Here is a 20,367-nt window from a genome sequence, read left to right on the forward strand (position 1 = left end):
ATTTCCATGAGGTGGATAATACTGTACATATAATTCAATATATATAATACAGGACATAAAGGAGACTATTTTTGTCTGAAATTGTCAACTAAAGCACAAAGTTGGGGGGAAAAGTGCTAGTAACTTACACTCTAAAGAAAGCAATGTATAATTAGGGCTACCTCCTTCTCTAAGGCTTATTAAAAGGTGGTAGAACAGGACTAACAATCACCAAATATCTCTCTTATTCCCAGTCAATTTATACAAACGGAGGGAAAAGCACAAAATTTTGACTTGGGGGTAAAGATAGATTGAAATACTCCTCCATCAACTCTCAAAGCAAGTAAGGATATAACTCTAAAAAGGAGTTTTCCTTTTTATAGTTGAGTAATTTTCCACTGAGGGGACATATGTATACCTATGGCTGATTCATGTTTATGTCTGGCAGAAACCATCACAATATTGTAAAGTAATTATTCTCTAGTTAAACTTTTTTTTTTTTAAAGAAGCCTTATAATGACTAATGGTGCCTTCTAGAAGGGGAGACTGGCATCTCATTCCCTAGGTGGATATAAACCTAGTAAGAAGACTTATTTATCTGTCTTTATGTCTACCTGAACAAGTAAAAAGAAATCAGAGTAAGACAGATGGCAGAGAGGAGAAGAGGGAAGTCATAAGTAGAGCATTATACACCACCATTTAGCACTGAAAGGTTGAAAGAATTCCCCATGGATTAAGTGGACATGTTGAAGATAGCTAGATATGAGCCACCTTGCTAGTGGTACCTGCTTCACAAGGACACTGCTAACTAAAAGACTCCAGCAACAAGACGATGAGGAGTAAACACCAAAGGCAGGTAACTGAGGTGATACTGGAAAATTCAAGTCAAAATTAGAGCTTGTCTATCAGGGACCTATGCACTGGTAAAAGCCAGAAAGTGATAAAATTTGCCCAAGATGTCATTAAGATGTGTACAGTGATAGAATACAACAATTAAACTATTTCACACTGGTGTAACAAATAACCAAAACTTTCAAGACAAAGGTTATTATACCTATGTGTTTGATACCAGATATATGGTATATGATACCAGAGATTTTTTTATTTAAAAAAAAGAAAAGACAACTTTCTTAGAAATTTTAGCAACAAACCTTTGGTAATGGTGTAGATAAGATATTTTTGGCAGGTGTATGCAAATAGTCTCTTTTATCTTTTGAAGATCTGCTCTGATTAGCTGATGGGAAGCTTCGAGATACATTTTGTGAAAGAGGTACTTTAGAATCAAGTTGCCAATAATTAGTTTCAGGTGTTTCCAATAAAGATGTCTGTGTTTTCTATTGAACAACAAAAATGAAAGAAGTCATCATTAAGTGTCATTTTAACTGAAGTGCAGCAACTTGTAAAAATAACACTGAAATAAACTAGAATTTACACTCAAGTGTAGTATTGAGTAGAAAACTTTGAATAAATTACACCTATCTTCTTTATGACTTTATTTTTCTTATTTAAAGATGGAAATGGTTTTTTCTCCCTTTGTCCTCACAGTGCTGCTATAAAAATAAGTAATAATCTCAACTCTCTATTTGACCAAAAGTTGGAAAGTCTCCAAAGACAATTCTCTAGTCCTGGTGGAAAAAAAAAAATCTTAATTTGTGATTCATTCCAATAACCCTACAGCCCAAAGGCATCTCTTTTCATGTTTTCATAAGTCCTGTTTCATCTATAAAAATATCAGCCCTTTTCTATCTATCTACTAGTTTCATTCACCTTCAGAAAAAAAAAGGGGGAGAGATGAAAAATTATGAAAGTAAAAACCTAGAGAAATTTTCAGGGCAAGATAAAGGAGCTGATTATGAGGCACAAACTACTATGTATAAAATAAATAAGCTGTAAGGATATACTGTGCAGCACAGAGAGTATACCCAATATTTTATAATAACTACAAGTGGAGTATAACCTTTAAAAATTGTGAATCACTATGTTGTATAACTGAAATTTATATTTAATAATACTGTAAGTAAACTATACCTCAATTTAAAAATAAAAAAAAATTTAAAGGAGATAAATGGGGTAATTTGCAGGTTTCTTGCCAAGTTCATAATACTTTTTCACACAAAAAATTAATTTTGGTATCATTTTTTCAGAGATGCATTTTACACCAGTTCAGTTCAGTTCAGTCACTCAGTCATGTCTGACTCTTTGCGACTCCATGAACTGCAGCATGCCAGGCCTCCCTGTCCATCACCAACTCCTGGAGTTCATTCAGACTCATGTCCATTGAGATGGTGATGCCATCAGCCATCTCATCCTCTGTCATCCCCTTCTCCTCCTGCCCCCAATCCCTCCCAGCATCAGAGTCTTTTCCAACGAGTCAACTCTTCGCATCAGGTGGCCAAAGTATTGGAGTTTCAGCTTTAGCATCAGTCCTTCCAAAGAACACCCAGGACTGACCTCCTTTAGAATGGACTGGTTGGATCTCCTTGCAGTCCAAGGGACTCCCAAGAGTCTTCTCCAACACCACAGTTTCAAAGCATCAATTCTTTGGTGCTCAGCTTTCTTCACAGTTCAATTCTCACATCCATACATGACCACTGGAAAAACCACAGCCTTGACTAGACGGACCTTTGTTGGCAAAGTAATGTTTCTGCTTTTTAATTTGCAGTCTAGGTTGGTCATAACTTTCCTTCCAAGGAGTAAGCGTCTTTTAATTTCATGGCTGCAATCACCATCTGCAGTGATTTTGGAGCCCAGAAAAATACAGTCTGACAGTTTCTCCATCTATTTGCCATGAAGTGATGGGACCAGATGCCATGATCTTCGTTTTCTGAATGTTGAGTTTTAAGTCAACTTTTTCACTCTCCTCTTTCACTTTCATCAAGAGGCTTTTTAGTTCCTCTTCACTTTCTGCCATAGGGTGGTGTCATCTGCATATCTGAGGTTATTGATATTTCTCCTGGCAATCTTGATTCCAGCTTGTGCTTCTTCCAGCCCAGCGTTTCTCAGGATGTACTCTGCTATAAGTTAAATAAGCAGTATGACAACATACAGCCTCAACGTACTTCTTTTCCTATTTGGAACTAGTCTGTTGTTCCATATCCAGTTCTAACTGTTGCTTCCTGACCTGCATATAGGTTTCTCAAGAGGCAGGTCAGGTGGTCTGGTATTCCCATCTCTTGAAGAATTTTCCACAGTTTATTGTGATCCACACAGTCAAAGACTTTGGCATAGTCAATAAAGGAGAAATAGATGTTTTTCTGGAACTCTCTTGCTTTTTCGATGATCCAGCAGATGTTGGCAATTTTATCTCTGGGCAAATTTTACATACTTTTCCATAAATATTTCTATAACATAGCTGATAACACAATTTTGATTAAAGAAAACTTGTTCTGCTCTCTGGACTTATCAGGAATCATCCTCAGAATCTCCAAAATTTAACTGCTTTCATGGACAAATTTTCTTCACCCAAAAGGACTGAGAATGGCAACTATACCACCTTGTGGTCATATCTGGGAATCTAACATTTCCCTAGTAGCTTGGTAGACAAAGAAAATGCACCAGCATTCTAGACTACTGAAATAACCCTCTTTGTAATACCTCATGAAGATGTATTACTCTCCTACAAGTTACATTCTTTTCTATTACCTTTCCAGTGATGCATATATACAGAACATTCATGCTTTTCTCTGTAATACTTTTTAAACAAATACTTATTCAGCATGTCCTATGTGCCAAGCACAATTTCAAATGCTTCACAAATACTATCTCATTTAATCTTCATAACAACTTTTGAGAAAGTTGTTTTATAGATAAGACTGAAGTATGAAGAAGTAACATACCCAAACTCAGAAATTTTTGATTGATAAACCTAACAATTATCATATATAAGGTTTGTAATACTTCAATATTGTTGGAATAAAGCATAGCACACAAAAGCCTATTTAAATCTTTTCATTTATCATTTTCTCATTATTTGCAATATATATATATCCAGACCCCCAGATAAACTATAGGGAATTAACTAATCTATTTGATAATGTATACAGAGAATAGATATATATTACTAGGATTATACAGGAATCAAAACAAATCTGCAAGAATATCTGATATATATTTTCACAATATGAACATATTCTATATTTAGAAGTACTGGAGTTTAACCAATGTATTATCTTCATCAGACACTTTGCTTAGTCTGTATGTAAGTGAAGTCACTCAGTTGTGTCTGACTCTTTGCAACCCCATGGACCGTAGCCTACTAGGCTCCTTTGTCCATGGGATTGTCCAGACAAGAGTACTGGAGTGGATTGCCATTTCCTTCTCCAAGGGATCTTTCCAACCCAGGGGTTTAACCCGGGTCTCCCTCATTGCAGACAGGTGCTTTACTGTCTGAGCCACCAGGGAAGCCCAGTCTGTATCTAATCCTCCCAGCTAATTCTAATATGACAATAATTTCTCCATATATAATGTTTTCGTGTCTGTTATATGTGTCTTGACACATGGAGCACTTAATATTCATTTACAGGTACAATAATTCTTTTTTTTTTCTCTTCGAACACTCACTTCAGTCGTGTCCAACTCTTTGTGACTACGGACTGTAGCCTGCCAGGCTCCTCTGTCTATAGGATTCTCTAGGCAAGAATATTGGAGTGGGTTACCATGCCCTCTTCCAGGTATCTTCCTGACACAGGGATTAGACCCGTATCTCTTGCCATTTCCTGCACTGGCAGGTGGGTTGTTTACCACTAGCGACACCTGGGAAGCCCTTCTTTGAACACAAACATCAAAATTAAAGCACCATCTATACCTTAACAACTGAACTGTTCTCAACAACTCTGTTTTCTTCAGTTTACAGTCAGAGCAACTTCTGTGGAGACTTAGGAGACTACATCACTATATATAAAGAATATTTACTCACTTTAACTAAAATTTGCAAGAACACTCTTCTGTAATAATCCTATATTACCAAATATATTGAAGCTGAATATAACCTCCCTTTTTCATACTTGATGCTTCCTTTCATGTGCAGGGAACATTCCTAACCTCTCTCTGCTTCCTTAGGGGAAGATCAATGGCTTAACAGGATTGCTGAATATGGAAGGATTAATTGTGGACATATAATTCAACCTCTTCCTTATTTCTCCCCTTGGGTAACCGAAGAAGCACACATTCTCCTCTACGCCATGTATCTTAAAAGAGCAGGTCATTCAAGTGGGTAGACTTGTCCTAATCCAGCTCTATCTATGACAAGAGTAGATAAACTTGTTTAATTTGGGATTTCAGGATTAAGAAATCCTGTTTTCTTCAAATATAAGCCACATTATCCAATATTGTTTATCAATAATAAAGATGAAGGACTGATGTTGAAGCTGAAACTCCAATACTTTGGCCACCTGATGCGAAGAGCTGACTCATTTGAAAAGACCCTGATGCTGGGAAAGACTAAGGGCAGGATGAGAAGGGGACAACAGAGGATGAGATGGTTGGATGGCATCACTGACTCAATGGACATGGGTTTGGGTAGACTCCGGGAGATGGTGACGGACAGGGAGGCCTGGAGTGCTGTGGTTCATGGGGTCGCAAAGAGTCAGACACGACTGAGCAACTGAACTGAACTGAACTGAAAAGATACTATTTTGATTTTCACTACCTTTCTAAACTGGTTCATATTTAAGAAGCAAGATGTGATTTGTTTAGCCCTCTCAAAAACTCAAAATTAGACATAATCTAAACATGAGCTTTAAAATTTTTAAATGAAATGTTTTCCCTCTAACATTGGAAATTTCTCAAGAGAGAAACACAAATGTACCTAATTTAATACTATAATAAAATTTTTAAAAGATTAAAATCTTCTCTAAATTTCCAAATGACAGATGCTTTGAAATGTTTTAGCTAATGCTTTTGGATTAATAAAGAAACAATTTTGGAAATGAAATTGTGTGATATATATTATTTTTTAAAAATTTTGGTGTATAGTTGATTTATAACATTGTGTTAGTTTCAGGTGTATAGCAAAGTGAATCTGTTATATGTGTGCATACGCATATATCCAATCTTGTTTAGATTCTTTTCCCATATAGGCCATTACAGTAGAAGTCCCTGAGCTATACAGGAGGTCCTTAGTAGTTATCTATTTTATACATAATTGTGTGTATATCGGAGAAGGCAATGGCAACCCACTCCAGTACTCTTGCCTGGAAAATCCCATGGGCGGAGCAGCCTGGTAGGCTGCAGTCCATGGGGTCGCAAAGAGTCAGACACAACTGAGCGACTTCACTTTCACGCATTGGAGAAGGAAGTGGCAACCCACTTGAGTGTTCTTGCCTGAAGAATCCCAGGGATGGGGCAGCCTGGTGGGCTGCCGTCTATGGGGTCGCACAGAGTCGGACACGACTGAAGTGACTTAGCAGTAGCAGTAGCAGCAGTGTGTATATATCAATTCCAATCTTCCAATTTATCCCTTCCCAGCCTCTTACTCCCTGGTAATCATAAATCTAATTTCTACATCTGTAACTCTATTTTTGTTTTGTAGATAAGCTCATTTATAGCCTTTTTTTTAGATTCCACATAGAAGTGACCATATGTATAGTTCCTTCTCTGACTTCATTCAGTATGCAATCTCTAGGTCCATTGCTGCAAATGGTATTATTTTGTTCTTTTCTATGGCTGAGTACTATTCCATTTTATGTTGGTACCATATCTTTTGTGTGATATATTTTTGATGTTATTTTCCAATTTATGATAAAAATTTACTAAATAGATGTTAGAAAACAAAATGGTTATAAAGAAATTTATGAGAATTATATAAAACTCTTACCTTGTCTTTTTTTCCTTTGAGAGTAACTGTGTTTTCTTTCATCTCTCTTTTGAGTTCTTCCTATTAAAAATGAATATCAAGTACATACAATGTAGTCAATACTATTATAAAAATTAATTTTCCTATTATCAAATCTTTCCTAAGAAATACTAATAAAGAATCCTGCCTTCTAAATCTTAAAAAACAATGAAAAGAAAAAAATTATTTCCCTTCTACAGAAGTATGTTATTTGATTTCGATTATCTTTTTTAAAAAATTCTGATCTGTCTCTGGCAGGTACCTGTGGACTCTTGAGTAAGTCCTTTAAGACACCAAATCTCAGCTTTTTCATTTGTAAAATGAAGTGCATGGATCAGCTTATAAAGTAAGGGATATACACAATTAACTAGCTATAAAGAGCTGCAAAGAGATTCAAAATATTATGAACCTTTAGAAGCAGAATACACTTATTCTCTGTGTATTAAGAAAAGCAATTCAGTTGAACACTGAATAATAAATTTTCAACATGAGATGAACAGGGATGAGGAATAAAAAGAAAGTTACAAAAAAGGTACAAAATAGTTATAAAATAATACATCATTTCTCTAGTACTCCAGGAAATAATATATTCTGTTGGAGATTAGTGTATGTACATTCAGTAGGGGAAAAAAGGAAAAATTAACCCTGGCCTAGAAAAAATAATATGTACAATGCCTTTAATATGAGAGTCATCTGGAAAACAGAATGGTTACAGCCTCAAGTAGCCTTACAAGTGTCAGAGAAGGAAAAGTTTCAGTGCACATGTACAACTTTAGGCAAACCTGCCTTGGCTGTCCATGATGCCTATGACAATATCTGTACTCACTGAACGTCTTATGTACACAATGCTATCTCTCCTAAAATGTTGCTCTTAACCAGACAATACACTTCACCATGAAAGAAGCTGGCAATAAGCTGATATAACATGTAGTCACTGTTCTTATTATATATCCTATAAACTGGCAATAATTGATCTTCAGTTATCACAATTGACATCTACTCTGTGGGTATGAAATGCAGTCTTCTAGGATAAAGTATATCCTCTAAACTAGCTAAATTACACTGACTCTCAGAATACACATCTCAGCTTCTAGAGGACAGAATGGAGAAAGCACCTTCCTAAACTGTACTTTCTCTGACTCTTGACTTCTGCAGGTCTGGAGATCTTAGTACAGTCTGTTCTAATACAACATGTGTTTCCAAGGTATGGATTAGCTCATACCCAAAAGTGTTTCTCTGGTAATGTCTAACTGATCATGAGTTCCCTAAACTAATGGGCAGTCCACTAAGGTCCGTATTTAATGAGTAACTAAAAAATGTCTGTAATATGGACTGGCAAAGAAAGGATTGACTTGAGGTACAGGAGTAGAGTATGACAGCCTTGTGCTCACCTTTCAGACCTGAATAAATTTATAAACCCAGAACCCTCTAAATTAAAAGATGGATTTTGCAATAATATCAGAAATACATACTGAATTTTGGTAATTGGATATTGACTATCAGCTAACACCAACTCTTATAACCCAAAATGTTACTATTTTTTCACTCACTAGCTTGAGCGCAGGTGTTTTGGGGTCACATGATAAATACATTTAATCTAACTCCACCTCACGGTGAGCCCATGGAACCATAAACCTATTCTGTGATAATTTCTTTAGATCCTGAGTATACAGTTGAATAGATAAACTCAGTAAATGGCATAATCACCATATTAGTTCTGAATACACAGTGAGATTTTTTACATTTAGAAGGACCAACTGGAAGATTTTAAAACTCTCTTTCCATATCAAGGATATAGACAAATATATAAAATACCACATCTCACTAGGCAGAGAGTAAGGTACCATCAAGAGATGAAAGACACAGGAAAGGTGATTTAGCACAGTCTCACAAAGTCAACGTATTTTAAGTAGAAGCTAAGACTATCATCCAGTAACAATTTCTTCATATTGATTGGTATGTAAAAGAGGTCAAAATCAGAATTGGCATATCATGAAAGCCAAAGTGTTAGCCGCTTAGTCATATCTGACTCTTTGCAATCCCATGGACTGTAGCCCACCAGACTCCTCTGTCCACAGAATTCTCTAAGCAAGCACACAGGAGTGGACTGCCATTTCCTACTCCAGGGGATCTTCCCAACCCAGGGATAGAACCTGCGTCTCCTGAATTTTAGGCAGATTCTTTACCATCTGAGCCACCAGGGAATATTGGCTTATTGACTAGGATCAAAATTGAAAACTAAGAAAAAGTTTCACATAAAACATGAGTTCAACTTAAATACTGGAAATGTGCTTTTATCGGGCTTCCCTGGTGGCTCAACAGTAATCTGCCTGCAATGCAGGAGACCACAGTTTAATCCCTGGGTCAGGAAGATCCCCTGGAGAAGGGAATGGCTACCCACTCCAATATTCTTGCCTGGAGAATTCCATGGACAGAGGAGCCTGGTGAGCTACAGTCCATGAGGTCACAAAGAGTCAGATTAATCTTGATAATATAAAATAATAAAACATAAAAATTATATATATAAAAGAATAGGCAGTAGGAGAAAGTGTTCAATATATTGTTTAAAAACATAAAGATAACCAGTAAAATGTCTCTGCTGCCTTCAAATTATGGTGCTGGAGAAGAGTCCTGAAAGTCCCTTGACAGCAAGGAGATCAAACCCTTCAATCTTAAAGGAAATCAACCCTGAATACTCATTGGAAGGATTGATGTTGAAGCTGAAGCTCCAGTATTTTGGTCATCTGATGCGAAGAACTGATTCATTGGAAAAGACCCTGATGCTGGGAAAGATTAAGGGTAGAAGGAGAAGAGGGCATCAGAGGATGAGATGGCTGGATGGTATCGCCAATGCAATGGACATGAACTTGGGCAAACTCCAGGAAATGGTGAGGGACAGGGAGGTCTGGCATGCTGCAGTCCGTGGGGTCACAAAGAGTGGGACATGACTAGGTGACTGAACAACAACAACCAGTAAAATAATTAAAAAGACTATATACACCTCCCAAATCAACCAAAGATAAACACACACATAAAACTCAACCAAAAAACCAAATAATTTTAAAATGGGCAAAAGATGTGAACACACAGTTCTCCAAAGAGGATATACAAATGGCCAAAAAGCTTATGAAAAGATGTCCAACATCTCTAATTATATGGGAAATGCAAATCAAAAGTGCAATGAGCTAACATTTCACATTCATTAGGATGATCACTATCAAAGTAACAGAAAATAAGCGTTGGCAAGGATGCAGAGAAACTGGAATCCTTGCCCATTATTAGTAGGAATGAAAAATGGTACAGTTGCTATGGAAAACTGTATGGTGGTTCCTCAAAAAATTAATATTAAAATTACTATATGATCCAAGAATCCCGCTTTTGGGATATATATCCAAAAGAATTCAAAGCAGGATCTCCAAGAGATATCTGCATACCTCTGTTCATTAAGACATTAATGACAATAGCCAAGAAGTAAAAGCAGCCCTAATTTTCATCACAGATGAATGAATAAAGAATATGTGGCATATACACGCAATGGAATATTAGGCAGCCTTAAAAAAGTAATGAGAGAGACAGAGGGAAGAAGAAAGAGAGACAGAGAGAGAGAGAGAGGGGAGGGAGGGAAGGACAAGATGATTGTATGGTATCACCAACTCAATGGACATGAGTTTGAGCAAGCTCCAAGAGACGGTGAAGGACAGGAAAACCTGGTGTTTTGCAGTCTATGGGGTTGCAAAAAGTTGGACACCACCCTACGACTGAACAAAAGAAGGAAATTTTGTCACATGCTACAACATGGATGAATCTTAAAGACATTATGCTAACTGAAGTAATCCAGTTACAGAAAGACAAATAATGAATGGTAATTAAAATCATAGAAACAGAGAAAAAAGGTGGTTATAAGGTAGGGTTTAATGGATTTAGACTTTCAGTTTTACGAGTTAAAAAGTTCTAGAGATCTACTGTACAACAATATCTATATGCTTAAAGCTACTAATCTATACACTTAAAACATGTTAAGATGGATATAAGTGTACTGATACATATTTTTACCATGAATTTACAAACAAAACTACAACCATTCTATCTTATAAATATCAATATAAAGGTATTAAATAAAAATATAGCAAACAGAAAGTAGCATCACATTAAAAATACTTCATGATCAACTGGAGTTCATTCTAAAAATGCAAGAATAAGTTTAAAATATATATCATATCAATAAATACTATCAGGAAAACTAAGCAGTTAAAGAGACTTCTCATATTAAAGACTCCATTAAGGTTAATAAGAAATAGACAAAAACATATAAAACAACAAAGTATAAAAAGAAAAGATCACAACAGGAATATCGGGCAAAGCTGACTTCAAAGCAAAAAGGGCAAAGATAAAAGAACAGTTTCCAAGGAGCAATTAATCAGTACAAACTTTTACACAATAAGTAGTATTCATCAAAACACATAAAGTAAAATTGGTTAAAAACTCAAGAGGAAGAGAAACAAAACAGTAATAAACCCTTAATGCATTCTTTCAGTTTACAATTTATCAAAAATTAAAAATATATAACAAAGTAGATGTCAAAAAAATAATTGATACAGTAGATCAAACTTCTTTGTAAGGAAGAGTAAATCCAGATTATAAAATCTTCCTCTCTCTAAACTAACAAAAAAACACAAAAGGAAAGAGGAAAGGAAAGTGGTTAAGAACTGGCAAAAATGAATTCAATGACAGAAACATGCCATATCAGGCCATAATCTTCCAATTCTAGTTAAGGTTCATTAGGAAAGACACAGTACTGTCTGATTTGTGCTGTGCTGATCAGAGTACTGGGCTGATTTGACTCAATGTGGCTCCTAACCTAATTATTACTTAGATATTAGTGGGATTAGTGAAAGTGAATACATATAATAATGAGAATAATTGTCACTAATATACCTGGATTTGATAAGAAGAAATCTGAGGGGATACGTAGGCAGTTCAGGAAAAAGAAGCCTAGGAAATGGAGGAAAAATCACTAAATTTTATCACTTTAGTCTCTCTCATCTGGACAAAAAAGCACAACCACCATACCAATAAAGAACTAATTATCTGTGCCAATAAGTAAAACATAAGAGACAAAGAAAAAAATCTAAAAAGGAAGAAAAGATTCCCCTGAAGGAGCAGAAAACAAAAAATAAGAGATTCATTGAAAAACCATGTAAATTTTGTCCTTATCCATGTGGCTGCCTGCCACCACTCTATAAGTAGGGTATACCAAATCATGATATTCTTGTCTTTTTCCTCATAAAATTTGGTGAGTGAGGAAACATAGCTTTGAATAGAGACTGGAAAAATGGCAAAAATGAATAACTATAGCTTAACCTGTCAGAAAGACATATGGGCTCCAAGGCTTCACACAGAGTTGGTTATAACACGTGAAGCCTAAGGACAAAACATTCACCAAAAAATAACCACAGACCAATCTTTGATATGAATATAGATATAAAAAAATCCTCAACAAAAAATACTAGCAAACCAAATCTCGCTGAATATAAAGAAGGCTATATGTCATGACAAACTAGGATTTCTCCTAAGACTTGAAGTTGAATCTAATCAAAATTATAGACTTTATACTACAATTGATACCATCAAGAAACTGAAAAGACAATTCAAAAAATGGGAGAAAATATTTAAAAATCTTATATTAGATAAGAGATTTATATGTAGAATACATAAAGAACTCCTAAAACTCAATATTAAAAAATAAGTAGGAGGTGGTCCTAAGATGATGGAGGAATAGGACAGGGAGACCACTTTCTCCTCCACAAATTCATCAAAAGAACATTTGAACGCTGAGTAAATTCCACAAAACAACTTCTGAATGCCAGCAGAGGACATCAGGCACCCAGAAAAGCAGCCCATTGTCTTTGAAAGGAGGTAAGAAAAAATATAAAAGATAAAAAGAGAGACAAAAGAGGTGGGGATGGAGATCTGTCCCGGGAAAGGAGTCTTAAAAAAGAGAGAAGTTTCCGAACACCAGGAAACACTCTCACTGGCAAGTCTGTGGCGAGCCTTGGAACCTCAGAGAGCAATATAACCAAGAGGAAAAATAAATAATTAAAACACACAGATTACGTGCCCAACGGTAACTCCCAGTGGAGAAGCAGCCCAGACACCCGCATCCACCACTAGCAAGCGGCTGGGGCAAGGAGGCGCCTGCTGCACTGCTTAGAGTAAGGACCAGGCCAGAACGCCCTGAGGGCAATCTGAGGGACCTAACGTGAAGTAGCAAACCAGACTGTGGGATAGCTACCCTGAGAAAAGCCCCTAAGACACTGCCAGGCCTGCTCATAGAACAAAGGACTGAGCAGAGTTAGCCAGCTGCAGACCAGTCCATCCCCCGCCAGAGACAGGCAGGCAAGGGCAGCCAGAGCCAGAAGGGGGCAATCGTGGCCCCAGAGAGACATCATCTACCAAACTGCAAGTAGGCTTTGTTGCTAACCAAGACTTCCCGGGATTCTGTACAGTTGATATCCAGGGTGTGCCAGTTATACACCCAGAAAACCAGGCAGCAGGGACGGAGGAGGCGATAAGTCACAGCGACCCCGCTCACCAAACACCTGGTCACCTGAGCTGCTCGGACCTGGGAAGGGCACAAAATGCAGGCCCAACAGAATCAGCACCTTTGTGGAGTACCTGAGTACCTGAACCTGAGCGGCTTAGACCTGGGAGGTGCATACAACCCAGAGCCGGCCTCAGACAGTTCCCAGCAGAGCAACCTAGAGCCTAAGCAGTGTAGACTGGGAAAGCACACACCGGGAGCAGGGGCAAACCCAGTGTGGCTTAGACACTGCGAGGACACACCAGGGTTATTTGTTTGCAGCGTCCCTCCCTCCCCATAGCACATCTGAACAAGTGAGCTTAAAAAAGTGACCATCACCGCCCCCTTGTGTCAGGTAGAAATTAGACACTGAAGAGACCAGCAAACAAGAAGCTAAAACGGAGGGAACCGCCTTGGAAGTGACAGGTGCAATAGATTAAAACCCTATAGTTAGCACCCAACCACATAGGAAGGGGCCTATAGATCTTGAGAAGTATAAGCCGGATCAAGGAACTATCTGAAAACGAACTGACCCCACACTGTCCACAACAACATCAGAGAAAGTCCTAGATATATATTTACTATTATCATTCTTTAAATTAAAAAAAATTTTTTTAAGTCCTCTCTCTTTTAATTTTGATTTTTATAACCTACTACTACTTTGCAAAAAAAAAAAAAGACCCTATTTTTTAAAGCAAACTTCATATATATATATTTTTTATAATTTTTGTGACTTTTTTCCTTTAATATTGTATTTTTGAGAATCCAACCTCTAGATTTTTAATCTTTAATTTTTGGTATTTGTTACCAATTTTGTACCTTTAAGAACCCAATCTTCAGTACCCATTTTTACTTGGGAGCGAGATTACTGGCTTGACTGCTCTCTCCCCCTTTGGACTCTCCTTTTTCTCCACCAGGTTGCCTCTATCTCCTCCCTCACCCTTCTCTTCTCTACCCAACTCTGTGAATCTCTTTGTGTGTTCTGGGCTGTGGAGAACACAGGGAACTGATTACTGGCTGGATCTGTCTCTCTCCTTTCGATTCCCCCCTTTATCCTCCTTGCCACCTCTGTCTCCTTCCTCCCTCTTCTCTGTGTAACTCCGTGAACATCTCTGAGGGGTCCAGACTGTGAAGAGCACATAGGGAAGTGATTAATGGCTAGCTTGCTCTCTCCCCTTTGGATTCCCCTTCTTCTCCTTCTGGTCACCTCTATATCCCTCCTCTTTCTTCTCTTCTCCATGTAACTCTGTGAACCTCTCTGGGTGTCCCTCACTGAGGAGAAACTTTCCATCTTTAACCTACATGTTTTATCATCGGTGCTGTATAGATGGAGAAGTCTGAGGCTACTGTAAGAATAAGACTGAAAACCAGAGGCAGGAGGCTTAAGTTCAAATCCTGAGACCACCAGAGAACTCCTAACTCCAGGGAACATTAATCGACAGGAGCTCATCAAACGCCTCCATACCTACACTGAAACCAAGCACCACCCAAGGGCCAACAAGTTCCAGAGCAAGACATACCATGCAAATTATCCAGAAACACAGGAACATAGCCCTGAGCTTCAATATACAGGTTGCCCAAAGTCACTCCAAACCCACTGACATCTCAAAACTCATTACTGGACACTTCACTGTACTCCAGAGAGAAGAAATCCAGCTCCACCCACCAGAACATCGACACAAGCTTCCCTAACCAGGAAACCTTGACAAGCCACCCGTCCAACTCCACCCACAGTGAGGAAACTCCACAATAAAGAGAACTCCACAAACTGCCAGAATACAGAAAGGCCACCCCAAACACAGCAATATAAACAAGATGAAGAGGCAGAGGAATACCCAACAGGTAAAGGAACAGGATAAATGCCCACCAAACCAAACAAACGAGGAAGAGATAGGGAATCTACCTGATAAAGAATTCCAAATAATGATAGTGAAAATGATCTAAAATCTTGAAAACAAAATGGAGTTACAGATAAATAGCCTGGAGATAAGGATTGAGAACATGCAAGAAAGGTTTAACAAGGACCTAGAAGAAATAAAAAAGAGTCAATATATAACGAATAATGCAATAAATGAGATCAAGAACACTCTGGAGGGAACCAACAGTAGAATAATGGAGGCAGAAGATAGTATACATAAGGTGGAAGATAGAATGGTAGAAATAAATGAATCAGAGAGGAAAAAAGAAAAACGAATTAAAAGAAATGAGGACAATCTCAGAGACCTCCAGGACAATGTTAAATGCCCCAACATTTGAATCATAGGAGTCTCAGAAGAAGAAGACAAAAAGAAAGACCATGAGAAAATACTTGAGGAGACAATAGTGGAAAACTTCCCTAAAATGGGGAAGGAAATAATCACTCAAGTCCAAGAAACCCAGAGAGTCCCAAACAGGATAAACCCAAGGCAAGACACCACAAGACACATATTAATCAAATTAACAAAGATCAAACACAAAGAACAAATATTAAATGCAGCAAGGGAAAAACAACAAACAACACACAATGGGATTCCCATAAGGAAAACAGCTGATCTTTCAACAGAAACTCTTCAGGCCAGGAGAGAATGGCAGGACATACTTAAAAGTGATGAAAGAAAATAACCTACAGCCCAGATTACTGTACCCAGCAAGGATCTCATTCAAATATGAAGGAGAAATCAAAAGCTTTACAGACAAGCAAAAGCTGAGAGAATTCAGCACCACCAAACCAGCTCTCCAACAAATGCTGAAGGATATTCTCTAGACAGGAGACAAAACGGTGTATAAGCTCGAACCCAAAATAATAAAGTAAATGGCAATGGGATCATACTCATCAATAATTACCATAAATGTAAATGGGTTGAATTCCCCAACCAAAAGACAAAGACTGGCTGAATGGATACAAAAACAAGACCCCTATATATGTTCTCTACAAGAAACCCACCTTGAAACCAGGGACACATACAGACTGAAAGTGAAGGGCTGGAAAAAGATTTTCCATGCAAATAAAGCCCAAAGGTAGCAATACTCATATCAGATAAAATAGACTTTAAAACAAAGGCTGTGAAAAGAGACAAAGACGGTCACTACATAATGATCAAAGGATCAATCCAAGAAGAAGATTTAACAATTATAAATATATATGCACCCAACATAGGAGCAACGCAATATGTAAGGCAAATGCTAACAAGTATGAAAGGGGAAATTAACAAGAACACAATAATAGTGGGAGACTTTAATACTCCACTCACATCTATGGATAGATCAACTAAACAGAAAATTAACAAGAAAACACAAACTTTAAATGATACAATAGACCAGTTAGACCTAATTCATATCTATAGGACATTTCACCGCAAAACAATGAATTTCACCTTTTTTCTCAAGCACACACTGAACCTTCTCCAGGATAGATCATATCCTGGGCCATAAATCTAGCCTTGGTAAATTCAAAAAAATTGAAATCATTCTAATCATCTTTTCTGACCATAATGCAGTAAGATTAGATCTCAATTACAGGAGAAAAACTATTAAAAATTCCAACATATGGAGGCTGAACAACATGCTGCTGAATAACCAACAAATCACAGAAGAAATCTAAAAAGAAATCAAAATATGCATAAAAATGAATGAAAATGAAAACACAACAACCCAAAATTTGTGGGACACTGTAAAAGCAGTGCAAAGGGGAAGGTTTATAGCAATACAGGCATACCTCAAGAAACAAGAAAAAAGTCAAATAAATAACCTAACTGTACACCTAAAGCAACTAGAAAAGTAAGAAATGAAGAACCCCAGGGTTAGTAGAAGGAAAGAAATCTTAAAAATTAGGGCAGAAATAAATGCAAAAGAAATAAGAGACTATAGCAAAAATCAACAAAGCCAAAAGCTGGTTCTTTGAGAGGATAAATAAAATTGACAAACCACTAGCCAGACTCATCAAGAAACAAAGAGAGAAAAATCAAATCAATAAAATTAGAAATGAAAATGGAGAGATCACAACAGACAACACAGAAATACAAAGGATCATAAGAGACGACTATCAGCAATTATATGCCAATAAAATGGACAACGTGGAAGAAATGGATAAATTCTTAGAAAAGTACAACTTTCCAAAACTGAACCAGGAAGAAATAGAAAATCTTAACAGACCCATCACAAGCATGGAAATTGAAACTGTAATCAGAAATCCTCCAGCAAACAAAAGCCCAGGTCCAGACGGCTTCACAGCTGAATTCTACCAAAAATTTAGAGAAGAGCTGACACCTATCCTGCTGAAACTCTTCCAAAAAATTGCAGAGGAAGGTAAACTTCCAAACTCATTCTATGAGGCCACCATCACCCTAATACCAAAACCTGACAAAGATGCCACAGAAAGAGAAAACTACAGGCCAATATCACTGATGAACATCAATGCAAAAATCCTTAACAGAATTCTAGCAGTCAGAATCCAACAACATATTAAAAAGATCATACATCATGACTAAGTGGGCTTTATCCCAGGGATGCAAGGATTCTTCAATATCTGAAAATCAATCAATGTAATACACTACATTAACAAATAAAAAATAAAAGCCATATGATTATCTTAATAGATGCAGAGAAAGCCTTGACAAAATTCAACATCCATTTATTATAAAAACCCTCCAGAAAGCAGGAATAGAAGGAACATACCTCAACATAATAAAATCTATATATGACAAACCCATACCAAACATTATCCTCAATGGTGAAAAATTAAAAACATTTCCCCTAAAGTCGGGAACAAGACAAGGGTGCCCGCTCTCACCACTACTATTCAACATAGTTTTGGAAGTATTGGCCACAGCAATCAGAGCAGAAAAAGAAATAAAAGGAATCCAAATTGGAGAAGAAATAAAATTTTCACTGTTTGCAGATGACATGATCCTCTACATAGAAAACCCTAAAGACTCCACCAGAAAATTACTAGAGCTAGAGCTCTAGGGCTAATCAATGAATATAGTAAAGTTGCAGGGTATAAAATTAACACAGAGAAATCCCTTGCATTCCTATACACTAATAATGAGAAAATAGAAAGAGAAATTAAGGAAACAATTCCATTCACCATTGCAACAAAAAGAATAAAATACTTAAGAACATATCTACCTAAAGAAACTAAAGACCTATATATAGAAAATCATAAAACACTGGTGAAAAAAATCAGAGAGGACACTAATAGATGGAGAAATATACCGTGTTCATGGATCAGAAGAATCAATATAGTGAAAATGAGTATACTACCCAAAGCAATCTATATAATCAGTGCAAGCTACCCACAGTATTTTTCACAGATACTTGATAGTACCCTATATCAAGCTACCAACAGTATTTTTCACAGAGCTAGAACAAATAATTTCACAATTTGTATGGAAATACAAAAAACTTCGAATAGCCAAAGCTATCTTGAGAAAGAAGAATGGAACTAGAGGAATCAACCTACCTGACTTCAGGCTCTACTACAAAGCCACAGTCATCAAGACAGTATGGTACTGTCTTGACAGACTGTGGCTGTCTTGACTGTACTTGTCAAGACAGAAATATAGATCAATGGAACAAAATAGAAAGCCCAGAGATAAATCCACGCACCTATGGACACCTTATCTTTGACAAAGGAGGCAAGAATATACAATGGAGAAAAGACAATCTCTTTAACAAGTGGTGCTGGGAAAACTGGTCAACCACTTGTAACAGAATGAAACTAGAACACTTTCTAACACCATACACAAAAACAAACTCAAAATGGAGTAAAGATCTAAATGTAAGACCAGAAACTATAAAACTCCTAGAGGAGAACATAGGCAAAACACTCTCCGACATACATCACAGCAGGATCCTCTATGACCCACCTCTCAAAGTAATGGAAATAAAAGCAAAAATAAACAAATGGGACCTAATTAAAATTAAAAGCTTCTGCAAGGTAAAAATACAGCCTTCAGAATGGGAGAAAATAATAGCAAATGGAGCAACTGACAAAGAATTAATCTCAAAAATATACAAGCAACTCCTGCAGCTCAATTCCAGAAAAACAAATGACCCAATCAAAAAATGGGCCAAAGAACTAAATAGACATTTCTCCAAAGAAGACATACAGAGGGCTAACAAACACATGAAAAGATGCTCAACATCACTCATTATCAGAGAAATGCACATCAAAACCACTATGAGGTACCATTTCATGCCAGTCAGAATGGCTACTATCCAAAAGTCTATAAGCAATAAATGCTTGAGAGGGTGTGCAGAAAAGGGAACCCTCATACACTGTTGGTGGGAATGCAAACTAGTACAGCCACTATGGAGAACAGTGTGGAGATTCCTTAAAAAACTGGAAGTAGAACTGCCATATGACTCAGCAAGCCCACTGCTGGGCATACACACCAAGGAAACCAGAACTGAAAGAGACACGTGTACCCCAATGTTCATCACAGCACTGTTTATAATAGTCAGGACATGGAAGCAACCTAGATGTTCATCAGCAGACGAATGGATAAGAAAGCTGTGGTACATATACACAATGGAGTATTACTCAAGCCATTAAAAAGAATACATTTGAATCATTTCTAATGAAGTGGATGGAACTGGAGCCTATTATACAGAGTGAAGTAAGCCAGAAAGAAAAACACCAATACAGTATAACAAACTATATATATGGAATTTAGAAAGATGGTAACGATAACCCTGTATGAGAGATAGCAAAAGAGACACAGAGGTACAGAACAGTCTTTTGGACTCTGTGGGAGAGGGCGAGGGTGGGATGATTTGGGAGAATGGCATTGAAACATGTATATTATCATATGTGAAACGAATCACCAGTCCAGGTTTGATGCAGGATACAGGATGCTTGGGGCTGGTGCACTGGGATGACCCAGACGGATTGTATGGGGAGGGAGGTGGGTTAAGGATGGGGAACACATGTACACCAGTGGCAGATTCATATCGATGTATGGCAAAACCAATACAATACAATATTGTAACCAAT

At 37.3% G+C, this 20,367-nt stretch overlaps 1 protein-coding gene and 1 long non-coding RNA gene across 2 annotated transcripts in view; one reads left to right on the plus strand and one right to left on the minus strand.

Moving 5' to 3' along the window:
- LOC113889115 overlaps window positions 1–5,402 on the plus strand; it is a 47,055-nt gene extending 41,653 nt beyond the window's left edge. Inside the window, exon 3 of the long non-coding RNA XR_003510152.1 lies at window positions 5,038–5,402. This is a non-coding gene — a long non-coding RNA (uncharacterized LOC113889115). The remainder of the gene's footprint in view (window positions 1–5,037) is intronic.
- Window positions 1–20,367, minus strand: part of SYCP1 (synaptonemal complex protein 1) — a 154,555-nt gene that overhangs the window by 8,313 nt on the left and 125,875 nt on the right. Inside the window, exons 32-33 of the mRNA XM_027535954.1 lie at window positions 6,794–6,853; window positions 1,131–1,313 (exon numbers count right to left, since the gene is read on the minus strand). Coding sequence (XP_027391755.1) covers window positions 1,131–1,313; window positions 6,794–6,853 — 243 coding nt within the window. The remainder of the gene's footprint in view (window positions 1–1,130; window positions 1,314–6,793; window positions 6,854–20,367) is intronic.

The sequence above is a fragment of the Bos indicus x Bos taurus genome, chromosome 3 (assembly GCF_003369695.1).
Source record: "Bos indicus x Bos taurus breed Angus x Brahman F1 hybrid chromosome 3, Bos_hybrid_MaternalHap_v2.0, whole genome shotgun sequence".
NCBI lineage: Eukaryota > Metazoa > Chordata > Mammalia > Artiodactyla > Bovidae > Bos > Bos indicus x Bos taurus.